The following is a 14,176-nucleotide window of genomic DNA, read 5'->3' on the forward strand; positions in this document are numbered from 1 at the left end:
GGGGGGAGCCGTGGCGGGGTTGGTGCGGCTAAGATGGAGTCGATAGCGCTGGTGGCGCCGGTGACAGCGCTGGAGTTCGCGGGGAACGTGCTGCTGGCGGGTGAGCGCTGGGACCGGGACGGGGCGGGAGGCGGGACCAGCGGCGGCGGCTGACGCGATGTCCCGCAGGTACAGGCCCGGAGGTGGTGGCGTTTCGGCTGAGCGGCAGCGGGCCAGCGGCGGCGGCGGGCCGGCGGAGCGTGCTGCGTGAGGCCAGCGTGCAGGGGCTGCGGGTCGAGCCGGAGCCCGGGCCGGCAGCGAGAGTAGCGGTCTTCGGTGGGCGCTGGCTGGCAGTGCTGGCGGTGCTGCGCGGCGGAGGGGGCGGCGGGCCGCGGCTGGCGGCGTGCGGCGGCGGGGCCGCGCGCGAGCTCGGGGCGCGGGTGTGGGAGGTGCGCTGGGCGCCGGGCGGGCGGCTGGCGCTGGGGCTGGGCGGCGGGACCGTGGCGCTCTACGAGTGGCGGGGCGGCGGGCGCTGGTTGCGACAGGCGAGCTGTGGCGGGGCCGGGGCGCTGCGGTGCGCCGTGCTGGCGGGGGTGAGCTGGGCGCGGCTGGCGCTGGCGGCCGGCACGGCGACGGGGGCCGTAGTGGTGTGGCGGGCGGCGGCAGCGAAGGCCCCGCAGCGTCAGCTGTGCGGGCACCGGGGCGCGGTGCTGGCGCTCTGCTACGCGGCGTCGCGGGGGCTACTCGCCTCCGCTTCCGAAGATCGCAGCGTGCGGCTCTGGGCCGTGGGCGAATTGGGCGGCGGGGACGGGGCCGGCACCTGCCTGCTGGTGTGCTACGGGCACGGGGCGCGAGTGGCCGCCGTGGTGCTGCGGGGGCCGCTCCCGGTCAGCGCCGGGGAGGATGGCGCATGCCTGGAGTGGGGCGGCGGAGGCGGCGTGCGGCGGGCGCGGCGCGGTCACCGCGGGGCCTTGCGCGCCCTTGCTCTGCGCCCCGCCGGAGGCCGCCTGGCCACGGGCGGCGACGACGGCGGTGTCCGGCTCTGGCAGCCCCGGCGGGCGGCCGCGGAGGCGGTCCCCAGCGTTGCGGCGCTGGGGGCCCCGGAGCGGCCGCGAGCTGTGCTGCTGGTGGGGCCGCGACGGGTGCTGGCGCTTGGCGAGGCGGGCGGGCTGGCCACATTCGAGGTGGCTCAGGGGCGCTGGGCGCCGGTGCTGCACCCCACCGCCGGCGGGCCCCGTGCCGTGCTGGCGGCCGCCCCTCTGGACGGATGGGACGAGACGCTGTGTGCCGTGGCCGGCGGCGACGGGCGCCTTCTCCTTTTCGCCTTGAGCCGCCCCGGGGCCGCCGCAAAACTGAGGCTGTTCGAGGGGCCCGTGCACGGGCTGAGCTGGGCCCCCCGTCCCGGAGTGCCCCCCAACACCGCTGCTGCCCTTCTGGCCTCCGGGCCCGACGGGGAGATGCTCTGGCTGGACGTCACCCACCGCCCAGGCCAGGCACCCTGGGTGCGGCTCATGGGTCGGTACCTGCTGCCCTCCTGCAGGCAGCGCTGGCACACCTGTGCTGCCTTTCTGCCCCAGGAAAGGCTCCTGGTCTGCGGGGACCGCCGGGGCTCCCTTCTCCTTTTCTCTTGCAACAGCTCCTCGGAGTGGGCTGCAGAAAGCACCAGCATTGTCAATGGTGGCAGTGACCCGGTTGTTGAGGACTCCAGCAACGAGTTGGAGCCCTCTTGCTTGTTGCACAAAGAGGCTTTTCCTCTTGAGTCCCCACTGTCAGTGCTCTTTGGACTCCACGGGAAGACAGGAGTTACTTCAGTGACCATCCATGGGGGCTATATTTACAGCACTGGCCGGGATGGTGTCTACCGCCAGCTCCGCTTGCGGGACCATCAGCTGGAGGTCCTGCAGAAGCACAGGCCCTGCAAAGGGTTGCAGTGGATTGAGGAGCTGCGCTTCACCTCAGATGGAGACCTGCTTGTGCTGGGCTTTCATGCTGACCACTTCGTAGTGTGGAGCACCAGGATCGGCGAGAATATCCACCGCATCCCCTGTGGGGGTGGGCACCGCTCCTGGAGCTATTGCAGCAGTCCCTTGGCCGAAATGTTTGCCTTTATCAAGTCTGGGGATGTGATGCTGTACCACTGTGAGGCTGAGCCCTGCGAGCAGCAAGTGCTGCTGGCATCCCTGCACGGACGGGAGATCACCTGCGTGCGGCGCCTGGGGGCTGTGGAGGTGCCCGGCCATCCCACCTTTAATGTGTTTGTCACTGGCAGTGAGGACACCACGGCCTGTGTCCTGGTGCTCAGTGAGAACTCGCGGGCAGCTGTTCCCCTTGCCCGCATCAGTGACCATATTTCCAGTGTAAGGACGTTGGCATTCGCCACAGGACCTGGAGATGAGGGCTTTGGTGATGAGGGCTTGTCTGCCCTGCTCTTCACTGCGGGCGGCCGTGCACAGATTGAGTGCTACCGGCTGCTGTGCACTGGAGACACAGCGTCTGAGAGTGCTGTGGCCTGCCAGGTCATCCATGTGGCCTCCCACCGGCTGGACAAGCACTGGGAGCAGAAGAAGAACAGGCACAAGCTTATCAAGATGGACCCAGAGACGAGGTGATGCTCAGGGACTGCCCAAGGCAGGGTCAGTAGTGATCACAGTGTGGGAGGGTGTTGGGAACTGTATGGGCCTCCACTGGAATACCTGCTCTGTGCAGCTGCGGGTTCAGCTGAGGCAGACAGGGCCAGCGTGGCTTCATGTGTGATTCCTGTACAGTGTCCTGTGGGCCTCCAGGGGTATTTGGTGTTAGGGAAACACTCAGGGCTGCTCTCCTGGGCCACCCACCTCCATGGAGCCACAGAGGTGTTGGTGAGTGTTGTGTCTTTGCTGCAGGTACATGTCCCTGTCGGTTGTGCCTGGGACCAGCACCAAGCAGCTGCCAACATCCTGGAAGTTCCTGGCTGCTGCTTGCAGTGATGGATCAGTCCGGTGAGGAGCCATCATGGGGCCTGATGGAGAATGGAGCTGGTGATGGCAGCAGAGCAGGCTCCACACAGGACGTTGCTGCTGTGGATGTGGCCTGTTCTGAGCTGTGCATAAGACAGCACATGGTAGGAAATGGGGCAGTGGTGCCAGAATCTCCTACTCTCCCACAGCCAACTGCCCTCTGCTCCATTACAGGATCTTTGGGCTGCTGGAGGCTGCTCGGAAGTTGGTGCTGGTAGCAGAGTCATTTCACCACCAGCGCTGTGTGCTGAAGGTGGAGGCGTTCCTGCACACATGGGCAGGAGGGGAAAGGTGAGCCCCAAATGCTGGGCTGTAGCTGATGGGCTCTGGGGAGAAATGTCTGTCATCACAGGCGTCACAAAAGGCAGCTCAGTAGGAGGAGGGAAGGGAGAAGTTAATCCCTAGGGGCTGTTCTGCCACTTCCATGGATCTCAGTGGGACCCTCAGGGATGCAGCCAGAGAATCCCCCTACACCCCCATTCTAGGAGGCACCTCCTGTGCAGTGCAGCCACTGATGGCAGCATTGCCTTTTGGGACATCACCGGCCCCATCACGGATGCGGTGGATGCCCTGCACCAAGCAGAGGGAGAGATGCAGCCCTTGGGTGAGTGCTGCTGTCTGGCAGCTCTTCTGCTCCCTCTGACCAAGGTGAGCATTGCTTTCCTGACCAAGCCTGTTTACCCAGCCCTGGACACCCCACTGGTCACCGTCATGGCCCACAGCTGCGGCGTGAACAGCCTTCACATCCACGAGACACCCGAGGGACGGTACCTGGTGGCCAGCGGCAGTGATGATGGCTCCATCCATGTCTGCCTGCTGGAGGTTGCCCTGGGCAGGGGTGAGGCTATAGCAGGGACCTGCTTGCAGGTCCTGGAGCGAGTGTCCAGGCCTTGTGCTCATGCTGCTCATGTGACGGGGATCCGGGTGCTGCGGCCAGATCTGCTGCTCTCTGCCTCAGTGGACCAACGCCTGACGCTGTGGAACCAGCGCCCGGGCGAGCTGGTGCCCCTCAGCACTACCTTCTTCCATGTGCCTGACCTAGCCGAGCTGGACTGCTGGGAGGTGGAGGCTGGGGGGGAGCTGTGGTACTACTGTGTGCTCTGTGGGCAGGGCCTGGAGATGCTGTGTGGCACAGCCTCCTCCAAACCTCCTCCTCAAGAGGCTCCCCAGTAATGGGGCAGGTGTGTGACACATCCAGGTCCCTGCCTGCATTTGGAGGGCATCTTGCACTTGGGCTCTGCCCATCACTGTGGCACATGCCACAGTTGTGGTGCTCAGGGCCAGTGGTCTCTGAGAAGAAGGCAGGTATGATCCCTCCTGGACAAGCCTGGGGCTTCCCCATGCAGTAAAGAAGTGGGGTTGTGGATCCCCACTGCCCAAGAGCAGTTCTTCCTCTCCAAGGTACGAAGGACCCATGTTAGCTTTCCAGACTTGGTCTCAGAGAAGAACCTTGCTTGGGAGGGCACTGAGGACATGGCCTGGCCCTGGGAGCTTGAGAGCAGCAGGTGGCCAGCAAGGGTCAGGCACTGGTGTGACACATGGTGGGCTGCAGCCTTGTGTGTCCTGGGACAGGGCCCTATATGACAGTCTTGACCCTGCAGTGCTCAGGATGGTGCTGAAATGGACAGGGATGCTGATTCTCCACAGCAGCACCCTGTGGCATGAGTGATGGCTGGGCTGACGACAAATGCCACCCATCTCAGGCCAAGTGGGCTGTTCCGACACAGCAGCAGGACCCAGGGCAGTCAGACTGAAGGAAAGACAGACAACCCTGAGGTCAGACACACAGATTTTTTGTCCAGCAACAAGTGTATTGGACCCCAGTGCTGGGGCCTGGCTCAGAGCCCAGTAGGGGCCTGGAGCGTCAGGAGCTCCCTGCCAGCACGGAGCACCCTTCAATAAAGTTTTGAAGGAAGTGAAGTTGGTGTCTGTCTGGTTTTGTGGCATCTGGTCCCTAGTGCCACCTCCCCAGTACTCCCAGCACAGCTCCTGGGGTGCCACAGGAGCCCTTTTCTGCTGGTGTGAAGAGGTATATCCATGTCCCACACTGGACACAGCTGCAGAGAGCACAGACCTAGCCCCAAAGACCATGGGCTATGGGAAGGAAGGGGCCTGTGTGGGGCTGAATTTGGCCTTGCCTGCCACTGGGGCAGCCCCTTGCCCTGCCAGGAGAACGTGCCTCGTTCTCCTCACACATGTAGTATGTAGGTGACTGTTACAGCATGGTACAGCTCTTCAGGGATGGCTCAGATCTGGCTGAGAGGAGGAAGGTGCAGGGTTGCCAATGCGCTGTGGAACACATCCCTGACTGCTCCCAGCAGCTGGAGGCGGGCAAACATCTGGTCAAAGAGATGAGGGAACGGCTCCTGCAGGGAGAAAGGCGGCAGCTTGGGGCTGGCCCTGAATCTGTTGGTGCCTGTGCACCCCTGGAGGATGGGACAAGGGGCCATCACACTGCTGGCACCATTCCCCACATGACTTCCCCCCAACTGCAGTGCAGCCCCAAAAGGACTGCAGGGCCACAAAGCTGCAGGCTGAGACACCTAACTCACCCCCAGGATGTGCACCCGGTTGTAGTAAGAGCTGAAATCCATGCTGAGCTGGATCAGGAACTTGCACACCTGCAAGGCAGAGACATTCTCATGGCACAGTGAATTCTGGCTGGTCTTGAACCCACCCCAAGCACAGCAGGAATGCCGCAGGGGCATTGCAATCTATTTTATCAGCACTGGCCCTGTGTTGCTCACTGATGGGCAGCACCTGCTGGCATGGAGCTTTTCCCTGGGCTGGGACTGCTGGAGCAGCATCCACAGATGCTATAGCACATGGTACTTACTGTTTCTGTGTTGGCAGTGATACGGATCCCCTTGGAAGGTGGGGGCAGCTGTGCTGCCTGCTGCAGGACTTCCGGGAAGGGGAGGAGATAGTTGAAGAGCAGGAGCCATTCTCCCTGTAAAGGGATCATGTGTCTCAGTGTCAGATCCTCCTGGGCCCATAGCATCCATTACCAGAGCTGAGGGTGCACAGATCCCCCCATTCCTTCTCTCAGCACCCACCTCTTCTCGGAGGCAGGAGAAATTCAGTTCAGATGGTGGTGGCAGAGGTGGGTATGTGCCTGGAAAGCAGGGAGACTGTTGTGCCCAAAGAAGCCCCTGTGGCTCCAGGTGTGGCTGTCAGAGGAGGGTGGTGGGGCTGGTGCTCACCCTGCTCCACAGCCTGCTGGAAGGTGTTAAAGAGTGTGGCCAGTCGGGCACAGTTGTACATCACAAAGGCACCGCTCTTTGTTCCCTTTGTGGAGATGCTGCTGTTCTCCAGGTCCAGGGTGATCTGAGGGCAGGGAGAAGTCACAGTCCAGGCTGCTCAGCACAGATCCACTCCGCTGTTCCCACAACCTGCCAGCCCTGGCTCCATGCAAGTTGCTGTCCTACCTGACTCCGGTGAGCAGTGCTCAGCATCTCAAACCTGATGGCAGCCACTGTCAGGGTATCAATCACTTCTGTCCAGGCCTTATCTGTGGAGAATGTAGATGCTATCGTGAACAGTTCGCTCCATTCCCATATACTGATACCCCCAGCACCCAGGCAGGACACCCCTGCCAGGACCAGGTAGTAGTTGTGGACCACTACACCACTGGCCCTGGCTCCTATTGGAAGGAGTTTCTCTGTGCCAGTGCCCTGGATGTTTAGATGCCTTCCCAAAGCAAGGGCAGCACTTGGCTTGATCCTGGAGGGGAGAAGGAGCAGCCCGCAGGGGTGCAGCCACCCCTGGCTGTGGACTAACAGGAACAATGGAGATGGGATGGAGCAGCATCTACGCATGGAGCCCCAGAGCAAACTCTCACCTTGTGCAAGCTCCCCATACTTTATCACAGAGGCTTCATGCATCTGGCGCTTTCGGAGCCTGGGAGAAACAGAGAGACAGAACCACCCACTGTGGGCTGAGCTGCCCCACAGGGAGCCTTAGAAGGAGAGAAAACAGCAGGTGCCTTGCACACCAACTTACTGGAAGTACTGGTCTGCCCCAATGGGCGATGAGGGGTTGGTCACCTTCACTGGCCCACAGACAAGGTGTTTCTGAAAGACAGAGAGGCTGAGGCTGGGAACTGAGTGAAATGCAGCCCTGTTCTAAACCTAGTCATGAGCCAAGGGTGGAGGTTGGGGCCCACATGAGGAGGTTCAGAGGTTGCTCTTGCTCACCTGCAAAGCTGTGTGAGCTCCTGGATCCAAAATCCTCCAGAGCACATCCAGCTGCTGCTGCTGGAATTCCTCCTCACAGTTCACCACATGCACAATGCTGCAACAACTGCTCTGGCCTTTGGCCTGCAGTAGAGCACAACAGGAAGCTCAATCCTATTGCCTGGCAGAAGGGAAGGTCACTTGGGAAGTGGGAGGCAGGCAGTGCCATGGGGTCACTCACTGGGCACTGCAGCACAGCTTCCTGCAGCTCAGCCAAGGACTGCAGTGTCCCCTCTGTCACTGAAAGAAGGAGGGACACCAGTGAGCCACGGGGTTCTCCACCCCCCCACCACTGGGAACAAGAGGGGAAAGCCATTTGTGTACATCCCCCCCGCCTTATTTTTGTTAAGGCTCACCGAGCAGCACATCTAGATTGGGGTCGTAACCCAACAAGCCCTGCTGCTCCACGAAGCTCTTCAGGTGCACCTTACAGATGACACCCTGGGCTGTGCCCGGCCCCCGATCACAGGCTGAGGCACAGGAGCACCGGCCCAACGCTGCCTTCAAGGCTGAGACGGCGTCAGTGAGGGACGAGCTACCGGAGGCGGAGGGCCAGCAGATGCGGAGCTGTCGCAGGACGTCCCAGCTCCTCTCCTCGCTGAGGGCAGGGACCAGGCGGACGCCGACCCTGCGAGAGAGGGTGAGACAGGCACTGGGAGCAGCAGGCGCTGTGGCGAGGGGCCGGGAGCAGGTCGGGACGGTGGCACTCACCCCTGGGCGCGCAGCAGCTGGGCCAGGTGATCGGCCAGCAGGACGGAGCGGAGGTGGCGGGGCCGCAGGGCAGCGGAGCTGCGCAGGGCCGGGCAGTGCAGCACCACGCAACCCGTCTGCGGCCCCGCGGCGGGGAGCGCCGGGCCGGGCAGAGGCCCCAGCAGGCGCTGGAAGGCTTCAGGGCGCCGCACCTGCACCGCCAGCCCCGCCGGCGTCTGCCGGCAAACCCGCAGCGGCAGCACTGCTGGGCCCCGCAGCGACGGCACCGCCGACACGGCCTCGGGGGGCACCTGCGGCCGGAGGGTGAGGAGAGGTCCGGACTGCACGTACAAAGGACAATCCACTCCCGTCCCCATCAAACACTTCCCGCAAATCCCCGCTCCCGACCGAGGCCTGCCCACGCCGCCGCGGCTTACCTGCCCGCCGGGAAAGGCAGCGTTCAGCGCGGCCCGCGGCGCCAGGAAATCCCTATGGCGCAGGTTACGGGCACCGCTCTCCTTCACCCAGAGAGCGGCGGGTCGCCCCAGGGCCCCGTTCAGAGCCCGCAGCGTCGCCGCCACCTCCGGGCGGCCCTCGCCCATCTCCATGGGAGCCCAGCCGCCGCTTCCGCCGCCGCCACTGGAAGTGACGTCCCGCCTCGCCCTCCCGACAGTCGCCATGTTGCGCGCAGAGCTCCCGGGCGGCCATCTTGGTGGCGGGCGGGGTGGCCGGGCAGGGCGGCCATCTTGGGGGGACGGGCGCGGATACACCATGGTGGGTGTGGCGGACAGCGGGCGCCGCCATGATGGGTGTGTTGGGTCAGGACCATAGGGCTGCAACCAGGCATCCCGAATGGCCCGAGAAGGTCTCAGTCCTACTCAGCCTCACCCCAGCAGGGCCATGGTGTCATCCTAAGGTGCATAGGAGTGGTGTCCCCTCTTCTCCAACACTGGGGAGCCCAGATCTAAAAAACCTCAGGAAGCAGGAGCCAGAGGCCATGACGGGGTCAGCGTGGCTTGGGCAGAAATGGGCTGCCCGGGGCAGGGAGTACAGCACAGCTGTGGGCATGGCCCACCCCAGAGCACAGCCTACCTGGTCCCTGGGTTGTTGGGGACAAGGGTCCCTGGGAGGTCCAGCAGCCTGAACTGTGGTGGGAAGGGAGGTTTGGATGGGCGGCAGTGTGTGAGGCAGACCACAGCTGTGGGTATGGTGTCACTGGCAGACCCTGGCTGGCCAGTCCAGCCTGTCCTCCACAAGCCCCGGGGCTTGGCTGGGCTGTGACATAATGGCTGAGGAACACCAGCAGCAACCGTGTGCTCCTGGTATGGGCTCTGCAGGGCACAGCGATGAGCAGCTGTGGGTGTGATGTTCTCCAGGCCTGCCCCAGAGGGCTGCTCTCCTCTCCAGCACAAGAGCAGTGTCCTGCTTATCAGCCACAGGAAGAAGGAAGTGGAAATTATTAGATCATATCATCATGGTCGTGATTACATCTGCAGAGCTGAGCTGCTCCACAGCGATGGTTTAAGCGCAGATGGGCTCACGCTGCTGAGTGTGACAGTGTCTGCCCAGACAAGTGTGCCAGTGGCTGCTGAACTGGGTACAGGGCAAGGACCCAGCACATCCCCAGCCCCATGGTACCAAACCTGACTGGTAGGGAGCAGGAAGCACCCAACCCCACCACAGCAGGGAGCTAGGGACCTCCCTCTGTACTGTGCCCTTCCTGCCCACCCCGTGGAGGCGAGGGAGGGGGGTGGCGGGGGAAAGAGGGATCTGCCCGCAGGCCCCAAACCGGTTCCTCCAGGGCTTCTGTGCCTGGGGGAAAAGGGAGGGGGGAGCAGGGCGAGGGCAGATCCTGCAGCATGGGCTCTTCCAGGAACGCAACAACACGTTTTGGGGCTCCTCAGGCAGCCCTGGCGCCCCAAGGCTGCAGCCCACAGTCAGTGATAATCTGCAGCCCCAGGGCAGGCGTGAGAACATGTCCCCCAGCCGTGCCATGGTGGAGTGCTCCCTGCACCACCCACAGCCAAGAGGTGATCTGAGAATCGCTGCTCACACCAGACCAACTGCTGACTGTCCGCAGTGCAGGAGCTGCCCAGGACCCCTGCCCGGCCGGGGGGACTTGCTGGACCTTGCCACTCAAGGTGGGTCCAGGCTGGATCCTCCACGTCCCCAGAGCGTCCCCGCAGGCCGCCCACGTGGGCCCTGGCCGAGCAGCGGCTTGGGGAGGGCTCTCGGAGGCGCCGAAAGAGCTTTGGAAAGACACGACATCCCCGATGGCTCTCTGGCTGCCCGCTCAGCGGGAGTGATCGTGTCATTCCAAAGCCATCTCTCTCCAGGGGTTGGATTTTGCCCACCCCGGCAGGCACTGGGGTGCTGGGGCGGCCAGGGAGAGCCGGCATGGGCAGGAAGTTTGGCAGTATCACACAGCCTGCACCACCATGGTGCACGGGACCACATCCACCCTGTGGCCCAGCAGCCGTGCTCCCCGTACTCTCCCAGGAAGCCAGCTGCTATTTTTAGCTGTTGGGGGCACAAGAAACAGAAGAGCCCCCAGCCCGGTTCAGGGGCTGAGTCAACACGCTGAGCCCATCCTGCCACCACCCTTCTTCCAGTGCGGCCCTAGGCGCTGCCCCAGCCCCAGAACGGCTGGAGTGGGACACGCGGCTCTTGCCCAGCACAGGGCGGTGGGCAGGGGCGGGGGGTGTGGGGCGAGGCGGTGGCGGGAGCGCGGGTAACGAAACCCCAGGGCAGCTGGGCACAGCGGGGACAGCTGCTTTTGGGATTCCGTTGCCCGCGGTGGCGCCGCGGAAGGATGGGGCACAGGCACCACGGCCATGTCACCCCGACCCTTGGACAGTCTGTGGGCCAAGAGGGGAGAGGGCGACTTACCGGCGGGGACGGGGCGGAGGAGATGCGTGGGAGCCACTGCCGGGCCGTTGTGATCGGGGGTGCCGGCAGAGATCGGGGTTGTGCTGCCGGCTCCCCCCGCGCCGCGGGCCGGGTGCCAAGGGGAGGGCGGCACGGCCGAGCCAAAAGGAAACGGCTCCGAACAAAGCCCCGGTGGGGCTGGAGCAACTGGTGCCAACCCATCAGCCCCCGACGGGGCCCGGAAACACGAGCCGGCCCCGAGGGAGGGCACCTGCCCCGGCACCTGCGCCCAGAGACCGCACAGCCCGGTCCGGCCCCGCCGCTACCGGTGCCTCCAGCCCCCGGCCCCGGCGAGGAGCCCTCGGCACCGCCACGGGGGGAATTGAGACCGCGTGGGGAACCCCACCGGCCCCATGCGGAGCTCTCGCGGTGTCGCTCGCGGATCCCTGGGACCCCGCGCTGGCCAAGGCTGCAGGCTGTGGGAATTCCTGATCCCTCCGGCACGGCACGGTGGAGGGAAATGCTCCGCCGCTACTGCCGGGGAACTTCCCGGTAGTCCCCGCACTGTCAGGCTACGGCTGGCCCTGGGTGGGTGACACAGGTGGAGAGGACGTCCGTCCCCCGTCTCAGGGCACCTCTGAGCCCGCAGTGCCACCGGCCTCACCGAGCGCGGCAGGAGGGGGGAGGGTCCAGCGGGAGGTCCCGGCAGCGGCTCGGGGTTTCAGCCCCGACTGGCAACAGCTGCCCGTAGTGGGGCACACGGGGAACCGGGGCGCCGTGCCGAGCCTAGGGCAGCCCCGGGACACCGGCGGGGCCGGGCCAGGAGCGCAGCCGAGACCCGGGCCCGCTCCCTCCCGCCCGGGGAGCCTCCCGCTCCCCTCTCACCTCCGGCCCCGCAGCCTTCGGCACAGCAGCCCGGGCCGGTCCGCAGCCCCTCCCGGCGGCGGGGTCGGGGAGGTTTCCAGCGGGACACCCCGCACCCCGCTCCCGCCGTGCCACTCCCGCCCCGCCGCTTTCGGTTTCGCTCCGGCGCCCACCTGGGCTCTGCAGGTCGGGGCGCGCCCGGAGCCGAGGGCAGAGGGTGCGTGAGTGTCGCTGCCCTCCCGCCCCTCAGGACCCGCGGGCGGGGGCACCCCGACGGCTGCCCGGGAGCCCCGGTCCGACCCCGTTCCCCCGGTGGCGCTATCCCGACCCCGGCCGCCGGGGGGCGGTAGCGGCGGGGGCGGGGCCGCTCAGCGGTTCCGGCGGTGTCGCGGCCATGGCGGCGGTGGCGGCGCTGCGGCGGCTGGTGCCGGCGGTGGGGCGAGCCGCGGGCAGGTACCGGCACCGACAACCGGCACCGCGGTTGCCCTGTGACCGGGGAAGGTGCCTGTAGGATGCCGTAGGGTCTCCGGGGCCTGTCCGTGGGTCCCACGTGTCCCAGCTGCTCACTCTCCCCGCAGAGCGCCATGCCGGGGTCATCGACTCACGCCGGCGGATGATGAGATGTACCAGCGGACGCGGGTGATGGTGCTGGAGCCGGAGTCCCCCAACATCATGTTCATCGAGAGCTACAGCACTCGCGGCTTCACCATCAGCGGAGACGTGGTGGTGGGGCCCTGCGCCGTGCTGCCCCGCAGCATCCTCCAGTGGAACGTGAGTGCCCGGCGGCGGGGCGGGGGTTGCCGTTCCCAACCGCGCACCGGGGACAGCCCCCTTCAACGCCCGCCGTGTCCCCGCAGGTTGGCTCCCACCGGGACATCTCGTACGAGAGTCTGTCGCTGTTCCGGCTGCTGGAGCCCCAGATAGGTACGCGGCGCAGGAGGGGCTCCTGTCGGGGTGGCTGTGCCGGAGCCCTTGGTCCCTCCAGGGAGGGCAGGTCTGGGCCGAGGCAGCTCGAATGCTGCCCTGCCCACCTTTGTCGTTCCCTGGTTGCAGAGATCCTGGTGCTGGGCACAGGGGACAGGGTGGAGCGGCTCCACCCCGCCACGCTGAAGCAGATGCGGGAGTGCGGGATTGCTGTGGAGGTGCAGGACACGGTAAGGACGGATGAGCACAGGCAGCACCCCATTGAAAGGGAGGGAAGGGGTCACCTCGTGGGGAAGAGCCGACTCCTTTCTGAGGGACAGAGTTTCACTCACCCCCTTTTCTATTCACAGGCAAACGCATGTGCAACCTTCAACTTCCTAATGAATGAAAGGCGCTTGGTGGCTGCTGGGCTCATCCCCCCGCGAGGCACCAGCGGGATGTAGGCACTGCGTGCCTTGCTCATGGGCTGAGCCGTTATTCCCCTGCCTGCCTGAAGCCCCCGAGGGTCACTGCTCTCAACTGAGAAACGCTGCCTAGTGTTTCTGTGGAACTGCCGGCTGGGTGATGGCTCTGCGAACAGGAGGGCTGTGAAATACACGGGCTTACCTCTTCCCTGCAGTCCCTGGCTTCTTGGCCTTCCTGCCCAGTGTGGGCTGGGGACCGTGGGGCACAGTACAAGGCCTTGCTGGCAGCACTGCTCCCACAGCCCTGCCAAGATCATGCCCCACACCTTGGCAGCAAGAAGTCTCACCTGAGGGAGGGTGAAGGGTGGTGGGGTAAGCTGTACACCCCCCAGGCACATCTGGGGCTCTACAAGGAAAATATATGTAAATAGGAAGTACAAGAAATTGTGTGGTTAATGCACAGCAGACTGAGGCTGTAACAATTTGATGGGGCATGTACTCACCTTGGGCACGGGGCAGCGTGTGTGGTGCTGGGATGCCATGTGCCAGCAGCTTCCTGAGCGCAGCCAGCCCAACAACTAGTATGTCCCAGCTGGTGCTGGCCTGGCTTGTGCTCTCCTGTGGGGCTTTGTACTACCCCAGCACCAATGTCCCTTGGGCAGTGTGGGTCCAAGGGTGCTGCACCCACTCTGATTGAAGGCTCAGCTCCAGCAGGAGACATGGAAAGGGTCCCTGTCCTGTACCCCACTGTTTGGTTCATGCTTAGGGATGTCACCCCTGGAGAAGAGTACATGTACCTAATGGAAGGCTCATGGCCTGAACTCTGCCACCTTGGCAGGCAAAGGCAGGGGGTGCAGGTGCAAGGTTAGGGTGGCTTTGCTTAGCAAGTGTCCTAATGAGTGTGTGACACCAGCTCTGTGGCACTGTAGTCAAGGCTCTGGTTTTAGTGTATAAATCAAATCTGACATCCCCAAACCACTGACACACTCTTCAGCAGCAGTGATATGTGGGATATGTACAATTGATAGAGGTGTGAAATATTTCTTGGCTCCTGGCATTGCAAGCACAGGTAAACCTGCCAAGCCAGGGAAGTTAGCACTGCTCAGGCCTGCAGAAATACAGACCAGCTCCTTTATAAACTTGTGCCCCTCCCAGTGCATTATTGCTCACTTTCCAGCAAAAAATTGGTCTGTTGCAGCCCGGGCAGGTAATCCAC

The 14,176-nt window shown here is 64.2% G+C and overlaps 3 protein-coding genes across 8 annotated transcripts; 2 read left to right on the forward strand and 1 right to left on the reverse strand.

Moving 5' to 3' along the window:
- The first annotated feature begins 5 nt into the window (after positions 1 to 5).
- Positions 6 to 4,895, forward strand: WDR6 (WD repeat domain 6). Of its 2 annotated transcripts, XM_086845451.1 has the most exons (6): positions 6 to 100; positions 169 to 2,584; positions 2,862 to 2,957; positions 3,150 to 3,266; positions 3,461 to 3,579; positions 3,661 to 4,895. In XM_086845451.1, exons 1-6 carry the CDS (start codon positions 34 to 36, stop codon positions 4,146 to 4,148), a joined length of 3,303 nt encoding a protein of 1,100 aa, XP_086701577.1. In that variant the 5' UTR covers positions 6 to 33; the 3' UTR covers positions 4,149 to 4,895. The 2 variants fall into 2 exon arrangements, with proteins under 2 accessions (XP_086701577.1, XP_086701576.1); XM_086845450.1 differs by having other exon boundaries at positions 3,461 to 4,895.
- On the reverse strand, positions 2,870 to 11,192 carry DALRD3 (DALR anticodon binding domain containing 3). 2 transcript variants are annotated; one of them, XM_086845462.1, is made up of 15 exons: positions 10,790 to 11,192; positions 8,993 to 9,322; positions 8,338 to 8,873; positions 7,922 to 8,211; positions 7,567 to 7,838; positions 7,392 to 7,450; positions 7,172 to 7,294; positions 6,978 to 7,048; positions 6,817 to 6,875; positions 6,404 to 6,486; positions 6,179 to 6,302; positions 6,032 to 6,090; positions 5,812 to 5,925; positions 5,528 to 5,596; positions 2,870 to 5,341 (listed from the first exon to the last, which is right to left on the reverse strand). In XM_086845462.1, the coding sequence occupies exons 3-15, from the start codon at positions 8,671 to 8,673 to the stop codon at positions 5,222 to 5,224; spliced, it is 1,779 nt and encodes a 592-aa protein (XP_086701588.1). In that variant the 5' UTR covers positions 8,674 to 8,873; positions 8,993 to 9,322; positions 10,790 to 11,192; the 3' UTR covers positions 2,870 to 5,221. The 2 variants fall into 2 exon arrangements, with proteins under 2 accessions (XP_086701588.1, XP_086701589.1); XM_086845463.1 differs by lacking the exon at positions 10,790 to 11,192 and having other exon boundaries at positions 8,338 to 10,553.
- Positions 8,069 to 13,404, forward strand: NDUFAF3 (NADH:ubiquinone oxidoreductase complex assembly factor 3). 4 transcript variants are annotated; one of them, XM_086845471.1, is made up of 5 exons: positions 8,069 to 8,224; positions 12,211 to 12,403; positions 12,490 to 12,556; positions 12,686 to 12,786; positions 12,907 to 13,404. In XM_086845471.1, exons 2-5 carry the CDS (start codon positions 12,254 to 12,256, stop codon positions 12,997 to 12,999), a joined length of 411 nt encoding a protein of 136 aa, XP_086701597.1. In that variant the 5' UTR covers positions 8,069 to 8,224; positions 12,211 to 12,253; the 3' UTR covers positions 13,000 to 13,404. The 4 variants fall into 4 exon arrangements, with proteins under 4 accessions (XP_086701597.1, XP_086701596.1, XP_086701595.1 ...); XM_086845470.1 differs by lacking the exon at positions 8,069 to 8,224 and adding an exon at positions 11,146 to 11,356; XM_086845469.1 differs by lacking the exon at positions 8,069 to 8,224 and adding an exon at positions 11,993 to 12,085.
- Positions 13,405 to 14,176: the final 772 nt, after the last annotated feature.

The sequence above is a fragment of the Cyanistes caeruleus genome, chromosome 11, assembly GCF_971803275.1.
Source record: "Cyanistes caeruleus chromosome 11, bCyaCae1.hap1.1, whole genome shotgun sequence".
Lineage (NCBI taxonomy): Eukaryota > Metazoa > Chordata > Aves > Passeriformes > Paridae > Cyanistes > Cyanistes caeruleus.

What these genes read in the sequence shown, in the direction of transcription:
- WDR6 (XM_086845450.1), top strand. Translation starts at nt 34, where the DNA reads ATGGAGTCGATAGCGCTGGTGGCGCCGGTGACAGCGCTGGAGTTCGCG. An exon ending in AAGATGGACCCAGAGACGAG is followed by an intron (nt 2,585 to 2,861) that starts GTGATGCTCAGG and finishes TCTTTGCTGCAG; the next exon opens with GTACATGTCCCTGTCGGTTG. An exon ending in ACATGGGCAGGAGGGGAAAG is followed by an intron (nt 3,267 to 3,460) that starts GTGAGCCCCAAA and finishes CCCCCATTCTAG; the next exon opens with GAGGCACCTCCTGTGCAGTG.
- DALRD3 (XM_086845462.1), bottom strand. Translation starts at nt 8,673, where the DNA reads ATGGTGTATCCGCGCCCGTCCCCCCAAGATGGCCGCCCTGCCCGGCCA. An exon ending in GAGCTCACACAGCTTTGCAG is followed by an intron (nt 7,049 to 7,171) that starts GTGAGCAAGAGC and finishes TCTGTCTTTCAG; the next exon opens with AAACACCTTGTCTGTGGGCC. An exon ending in TCTCCTGCCTCCGAGAAGAG is followed by an intron (nt 5,926 to 6,031) that starts GTGGGTGCTGAG and finishes ATCCCTTTACAG; the next exon opens with GGAGAATGGCTCCTGCTCTT.
- NDUFAF3 (XM_086845468.1), top strand. Translation starts at nt 12,027, where the DNA reads ATGGCGGCGGTGGCGGCGCTGCGGCGGCTGGTGCCGGCGGTGGGGCGA. An exon ending in GCAGCATCCTCCAGTGGAAC is followed by an intron (nt 12,404 to 12,489) that starts GTGAGTGCCCGG and finishes GTGTCCCCGCAG; the next exon opens with GTTGGCTCCCACCGGGACAT. An exon ending in CTGTGGAGGTGCAGGACACG is followed by an intron (nt 12,787 to 12,906) that starts GTAAGGACGGAT and finishes TTCTATTCACAG; the next exon opens with GCAAACGCATGTGCAACCTT.